At 34.6% G+C, this 7,971-nt stretch overlaps 1 protein-coding gene across 1 annotated transcript; it reads right to left on the reverse strand.

The window, feature by feature from the left end:
• Positions 1–2,373: 2,373 nt before the first annotated feature.
• Positions 2,374–7,353, reverse strand: LOC132555623 (uncharacterized). Its single transcript, XM_060219973.1, has 7 exons — positions 7,200–7,353; positions 5,997–7,044; positions 4,376–4,668; positions 3,681–3,818; positions 3,361–3,459; positions 3,004–3,095; positions 2,374–2,493 (listed from the first exon to the last, which is right to left on the reverse strand). Exons 1-7 carry the CDS (start codon positions 7,351–7,353, stop codon positions 2,374–2,376), a joined length of 1,944 nt encoding a protein of 647 aa, XP_060075956.1.
• Between the last annotated feature and the right edge of the window lie 618 nt (positions 7,354–7,971).

Raw genomic sequence — 7,971 nt, forward strand, 5'->3', positions numbered from 1 at the left:
ATCAATATTCTGTTATGATAAGATTGCATTCCTTTGATGTCTAATTGGCTAATTATATATATATATATTTACCACTTAGACATTGATAGAGAAGCACAATTAATGCCTACTTGATAATACATTCAGGAAAATAGTATATACTAATTTACAAAACATCCATATACTTAAAAACAGATTTTACGAAAACGACATCCGATGACACAGGTAGTATAAAATATATCATTACATCTATATCTTGATTCACAGAACGATTATTGCAAACAGTAACTTCTTTTTTCATCCATATACTTACATTTTAGAAAAACAAGCAGAAAATTCAAAAATAAGATTATAAATAATTAAAATGTCATTCAAATCTAATTATCATATTTCCTTTAATCTGTCCAATAGATGAAATTGTTGTTCAAAATCTTGTATGTCGAATTCTAACAGCAAAATATCTCAAAAAAGTTTTATTTGTACAAATCACTCGCCGCACTTTCATATCCTATTTCACTAAATATTTCTATAAATGACACAAGAAGTTAATTGTGATGTCGGTGATGGAAGTATCCTCACTTTAATTGTACGTTTAAAACTGAGGAATGATATACCCGATAAGATGGACGTGTTCGTACGAGGTGAGTACTCTCTTACCTTATGCTGAGACACAAAAATAATAATAAAAAGAAATTTGGTAAAATAACCTTATATTGTTTGTTTAGTCATGCTTTTTCCATTCCTAGCTCTGGATTTGGTATTACTTTATTTCCGACCATTAATTGTAATAAGCGTAAATCTTAGCAAATTCAACTTTGATATAATTTAGCTGACAGAGATGTAAGATTTCCTATTTCCTAATCGACATTCAGTTTCATTTGTCGATAATTGTTCACCTAATTCATTGTGTAATGTAATCAACCTTGATTTATGCGGTGAGTGTTTCTTATCCCGTGAAATTGTCATTTTGGGATGATTGTTATTTCGAGAAAATAAATTCCCAAATTAGCAAATAAATATTTGCTCACAAAAGGGAGAAAAAATTCATTTTTTCGTTTTTCTAACATCAGAAAACAACGGGCAATATAATCAAAACAACACGTTGCACTATCTCATATTATTGATGGACTCGACTATTCACAGACCGCGAACACAAAGAAGTTTGCAGACGCATTTGGGGTGTCGTTTCCAAGTATATTGATAATGACTAGTATCGAAATTGAAAGTAGACAGTAAAACATACATATGTGTTGACTGACACACAGTGCTTATTTTATTTTAAGTGTGGATTGTCTTAATCTTACTCAACTATCGTATCAATATGAATCACTCCATTACACTAAAATTATATTTACAAAACGACAGCATGATTAAATTTACAAGTTAGAAAATGAAATACTTAGTTCTGATCTAAAATGTTGAAATAAAATACAATGAAAAAACGAACACTCCAGGAAACACTCCATTAAAAAGTTTGTTAGGAAACCTATCAATTTTCACGGTAAATACAACCTTTTTCATTATCAGAAAATAATGTTTACAATTGAAATATGTCACTTTTGGACATAAAGTATTTTCACATGTAGATTCAGGTCGATTGAGACGATACAGTTTGTTAGGCGTCACATCTTTGCACGTAATGCCTTGCTCCAGTTTCACAAATAAATCTTGGATACGTTGTTATTCTTATGAGAATCATTACGAAAATGACGATAAGAATGTTACCGTTATTTCTTATGAATTGCCCAGCAATTTGAAACGAGGAAGTACTAATTTTCAAGACAGGAAGCAGAAAACCCTGTTGGAACAACTGGTCTTATTTTTCTTGCCCGTTTTAGCAAGATCTGTATAAAATTAAAAATGATTTCCCTGCCTCCTGTATTCGTTGAGTTAAGATTACCGTTTTAACTACCTGTCAGTGTTTTTGTTGTCCGTTTTGGAGACATGAAGTATTCATCGCATATTTTCTAATCAAGCGATGCCTCGCTCGTGAAGACGGCTTCTTAGTTATGCATCATGCGGCGTATAACCTGAAATAACCTTGCATAATCAATGTATTGCAATCTCCTTTTCATCTGCACTTGCGAGTTTCACTTTAAATGGATTGTGTCGTCAATATTCTTCCTCGAGAAAAGAGAAAATGGCCATATAATTTCTTAAAATACAAGTATAAATACATTTGTATATCTCAGTAACCTATGTCTCGTTTTTTCCCTTTGACAAATCCATCATTTAGTTTCTGTTTAATGCATTGCATTTTCAAGCAGAAACAAATGTTATTGACTTCAATTAATATTCATGTACTAACTATAATTTTGTATAATCTGTATAATCTACTGTGCAGTCTCTCTTGTCCATTAACATTACAAATACATGGCGATCTAAAAGGTCTCTTCAACGAGATTCACCAGATGATAGAGAATTAAAAGAGCCTTGGCGATGACCACCTTCGTAGTCTTGTAGCCAGTACGTCCGCACTTTTCCACGATAGACGTTCTTCAATTCACTTTCCAGCTGTTTTTAAAGAACAAAGTCAAATTCATAATATCATATGTGTAAAATATGGTGAAAAATGTATTTCAATGTGCGAGATATTCTTAAAATGTATTATATTTCTACATGATCAGCATTCTGAAATAAATATATTTCAATGTGTGAAATGTTGTCATAACGGATTAGATTTCCATGGGGGAACTATCTTGAAAAAACGTTGTATTTCCATGTGAGAAATATCGTTAAAAAGGTACAAATTCACCGCATGATATCATATATTAACATGATTTATAGTTAATGTTTTTACCGATATTTGTCTGCAAAAATCACATTTGAATTCAGTTGTTGTAATAACTATGACAATGATTTAGCTTGGAACATTTTCAGTGACGTCATTACATTCTGAGGTCATGGATGGGGATCGCGTCATATTTGACGTTTATAGCGCTGTTGTTGATTTTTATAACTTGATTTATAATTACCGATAACGTCAAAGTTAACATATGATTTAAAACCTTGTTCAATACATACCATCAGCGGGAGATCCTGTCTTTGTTCGATCAGAAAACCGCCCAACTCGCGCAGGAGGTCATGCATGGTCTCGCTTATATGAATTTTATTTGCTGGAATTTAAAAAAAAGAGCGATTCCTATACATACAGCATAAGCACCAGCACCAGCACCATTATTTCAGTAGACTACAAATAAATTGCATCATGTCTAAAGTACTGGCAAGCGATAGAACACTGACCACTGAATCTCTAGAACTATGTTGTGGATATTCAGCTCTAAAGAAATAATTTGTAGATGTGCCATTGGATAGGTACATATATATATATAATTGTTGTAAAGTTCATGTAAAAAAACGATTTAAGACATTTTTAGTAACCTTTTCCCAGCGATTCCATCATGGACGCTATACTGACGGTAACTCCAAACAAACAGTAGCGAGGCATCTTGGTACCAACAACAGCAGCCACAACTGGACCTAGACGACAGATGACACTTGTTATTTGATTCATGGGACCTAGTGTTAAGCTGTTGCTCACTATGGAATACCTTAAGAGTTTGGCATGTTTATTATTCAATTAAATACATCTCGAAAAAATATTTTGAATTTTTATTTGAAGTCAAACGCGAATGTTTAAATTCTAAAAAGACATTCAGCAAGATGTAAACAGATACCAAACAAGTAAAAGATTTTCCCACCCGAGTGACAACCGATCCTCAGTTTGAATTTCGTCCCAGGCAGGTGAGGGATTTCTAGACGATCAATGTGTTCCAGAATATCTAAGGCCATAGTAGCTACCTCAGCAGCATGTCGACGTCCATTCAGTTTCGGCACACCTGGAGTGAAAATTGATTTTATTTATTATCATGAAATAGAGCCATTTACCCATGCAAGCCATCGTCCTTATTTCATCCACAAATTTGCGTAGACGGAATAAATATAATATCACCACAATAAGATCGAAAGGTAGTTTGACGGTGGATTGCATTTCTAAGGAAGCTGAGAAACGATCTTTGCTGCTATGGGTTTGTCCTTGAGCAAGGTATTTTACCCTAATTGATGTGAATGACATTTGACGTGCCTTCCATAATTATTCAACATACATTGTACAAAAAACAGACAGACAAACAAACAACTTATATCTATATGATATTAATTGCAATTATAAGTTTCACAGATGATGCTAAACGGTTGTAGGAAACTTCAAATAACAAAGGTATGACGAGCAGAAAAAATAATTCATAGCTTTAAAAAAGTTGAAAATAATTTCATAGCTTTAAAATAAATTGACATCAAAATATTTTGCCTTTGCCTCCCAAAACTCATAAACCCTGAAGCAAAATCTAGCGAACACCACCAGAACATTCTGATATACAATGATGGATTTACGAACCAGATACCACCATGTAGGCGTCACCGATGGTCTCAACTTTGTATACATCAAACATTTCCAATCGTTCGTCAAAGCACAAATACAGGCTATTCAACATGTCAACCACCTGCATAGGAGAGCACTGCGAAGCAATTTGTGTGAACCCTACAATGTCGCTGAATAAAACAGTAGCATCCGGGTAATTTTCGGCACCAACTTCTTCGTCTCGTTTCAGGCGTTCTGCAACGGAGCGCGGCAACATCTGGTATAACAGAGTGTCTGTTCGCTTCTTCTCCTTGTTTAGCGCCTTTGTACTAAATAATACAGATGTATAGTCATAATTATATATAACACAAACGAAAAAACAATATTTACAAGTACCTGTATTCTTCATAAACTTAATATATAAATTATTCAACTGTCACGTACGTATTGCAATTACGTGTAAGTTAATTTCTTTTTGGCATGAGTCTAAAAGGTGCTTTTCAATTGTGTGTCTTTTGTACAATATTTTTCTCCAGACAACCGCTTTGCCAGGATAAAAAAGTTCTAGAGCTGATAAATGTGTGAAATAGATACAACTTTGAAACGTATTGTTAAATTATAGTGCGCCAAAATCATTTTTTGGGAAAAATGTTAACAGTGAAAACGGCTAAATACAATGCAAATAAATCCTTTGATTCTTTATAAATACAATAAATGTTTCCGAAGAATAGGAAAGGGGCTAACATAGTCATGCTATATTGGAATATCGAAATGTTGAAATTAAAAAGATGTTTTCGTTCTTTTTTTTTTTTTTTTTTTTCTGTAAGAGGGCAGCCATAGTAATTCGACATTAAAAATACGAAAACAAAAGATACCAAATTCAAATAACAGAAAATAATGTTAGTCCGTGTATAAAACAAAACATAATATATAAACATTTTCAGATTAAGTTTATGAACCAAAACTGCTTTTATATTAAGACCGAAACACTTTCCCGCTCTAAATATAGCCACGATATCAAGGTTAGAAAGCAAATCTTCCAACGTCACCACTGTTTTTTTATTTCGGTGTACTCATTTTGGTTACATACGAAGATTCATGGTTTGCTTTTAATTGTAGATATTTCGTCCAAATTAAGACTTTCGATAAAAACATTAAGAAACATGTTATGATGTCTTTACTCAAATGACGGACAATACGTCTCTTAAAGTGACGGAAACTGTCTATTTTTCATCTTACAAGCGCGCGCGGGTCATTACTTCGGGACGAAACCGGAGTAAGAGGGAACAACCCACGTAGTCAGACAGGTGACCCAATGCCTTTTCGCGTCCGTTCTGTTACCTCTGAAGTATCGAGGATTATAACATAACGAATGATTCTGTAGGTAGCCATTTATGTTGTTTTACAAATAACTTTTATGGAAACTATGCGTATTGCATTCATGTTAATTGGAAACTACATTCCGTTGTATTTTCATACTTTAATCTAAATCTCATTGGTTAATGTAACAATACTTAGATGATGTTTTCTTTCCGTATGAAAATTAATATGTTTGTCAATATAAGGCTAATAAACAACAGACATGAACAGAAATTAGTTCAAAATATATGGACTAGATGTAATTCCAAAGTAGCAATATTGAAAAGATAACTCTTACCGATTAGCGATGGATATGGAATATTTCTGGATCTCAGACGTCAGGGAATACACAGCGAACACGATGAGAGGGCAAAGGATAAGGATGATCCCAAATACTACAGAAATGAATACTACATTCCTCAAATCTTCCTCTGCTTCCATTCGCAAAATTTCATCAATTTCCGACGCGAGCCTGATTTGCACCTCACGAAGAGTATCTTGGTAAACCGTCATGTTTTCAAACCACCAGTTTGCATATTTGAAGGAACCCTTCACTGCAGAACTTCGATTACTTCTTATCTCACTTCTCATTTCATTGATAGGCTGGATAACGCTTGAATTCCGTAGCAGAGTGTCTTCGTATATACTGTAGGCTAACTCCGAATATCGTCTTGCAGATTCAAACGTAATATTTGCAATATCCTGACTTTCCACAAAGTCGAGATACTCATCTCGAGTCATAAAACCACCTATAGCATAAAACGATACTCCTAAGCCTCGCTCTCGTCCGAAGTATTCACTCGCAACTACAATTTCTTGATACGCAACAAGTGTTGGCCATACTGTTCCTGATCGTGCTTCCACGATTGCCTGGTACAACCATTTGATGAAGACCTCGATACTATCGGAATAGAAGGCTACTTCGTCTTTTGATGTACGGTTGTACGATTCCAGCTGATATCGGTGTCGGTTGAGATACGACAGAAAACTTTCCTTTGTCTGAAACTCTCTTCGGACAATCATGTCACTGGTAGGCCAGAATGACAGATTCTGGAGCCCAACATCTGTATCAGGATAACGGTCCAGTAAAAAATCTTTGGTCTGAGGACTTTTACTACTGATATACAAGGCGCTAATATCACGTTCTCTCTGCATCATACGTAACAGCCATCCTAACTCAATGCTAAAGTAGAGGATATTCCGAATGTTTGACAAACTGATGTAATTGTCAAGGGAAACAATAAATGTATTGGCAGTCATTCCAGTAAGCACAACTACAGGAACTAGAACTACAGTCAACATTTTGAACATGTGTAACCTTTTCCCGGCGTCAGTGATGGGATTCCCTGTTGTAAAAATCAAGAGAACAACATTGTTATATATTTGTCGAAATACAACTGTCTCGCAAATCCAAGCTGACATAAACTACAAAAGACAAATGAAAATCCCTATGATGTTAAATACCAGATCTGATATCGTTTTGAAATCGTACAATACGTACCCCGACATATGATCTCGCATCTCTTCCAGTTTTTGTCGACGTGCAACATGTCCATAATGACCGCGTTTAACTGGGATTCATTTAGAGATTCCGTGGAGGACGAATGCTTTTTCATCGTGGAAGGTTGGGCTGGCTTTATTCTGTTGTTTGCCATAATGCTATACCTGTACGAAAAAAAAGAACACATGGCTTATACGAAACATTGTGATATACTCTCTTATATACTGGAATGAAAACCTCTGTGACCTTGATGTACTTATCTCGTAGCTGGCTTATTATATAACTCATTTGAGCAGTGAAATGTTTCAAGATATACAAATGCACGTAGCTTTGTTTGTTTAATTGTCGTTTTTTAGTGAAAATGATCGGAATGATGTGTCTCCTAATCCGCATTTTCCCTCATTCTCCTCAAAGGATATGAAAGGTTGATCTTTAGCATCACTGGACATTCTAAGCTGCTATATGTATCACGTTCTACCCAAAGAACAATCAAGATATTACCTGGAAACTATTGACTCAAGAACAGACTAATGCAATATGGAAAGGTTGATAGATATGATGTGCAAACGCTTCAGATCGTCTTGTATGAGTCTCTATCAACCAATCTTTACTAAGTACAATACAGTGTATTGAAATTTGTGTAACACACTTTGACATCATTCATTTCATGTTCTAACTATGTGCACGAAAGAATATTGAATGGAGAGATTGCCAGGAACAGAATGGAGACTGAGAAAATATTGTTTATTTGATAACACGTTTGGCTCATATC

The sequence above is a fragment of the Ylistrum balloti genome, unplaced genomic scaffold (genome assembly GCF_031769215.1).
Source record: "Ylistrum balloti isolate Yb309-2 unplaced genomic scaffold, AGI_CSIRO_Ybal_v1 Utg369646, whole genome shotgun sequence".
NCBI lineage: Eukaryota > Metazoa > Mollusca > Bivalvia > Pectinida > Pectinidae > Ylistrum > Ylistrum balloti.

What these genes read in the sequence shown, in the direction of transcription:
- LOC132555623 (XM_060219973.1), bottom strand. Translation starts at nt 7,353, where the DNA reads ATGGCAAACAACAGAATAAAGCCAGCCCAACCTTCCACGATGAAAAAG. An exon ending in TCCATATCCATCGCTAATCG is followed by an intron (nt 4,669 to 5,996) that starts GTAAGAGTTATC and finishes TGTATTATTTAG; the next exon opens with TACAAAGGCGCTAAACAAGG. An exon ending in CGCCTACATGGTGGTATCTG is followed by an intron (nt 3,819 to 4,375) that starts GTTCGTAAATCC and finishes TTTTCACTCCAG; the next exon opens with GTGTGCCGAAACTGAATGGA.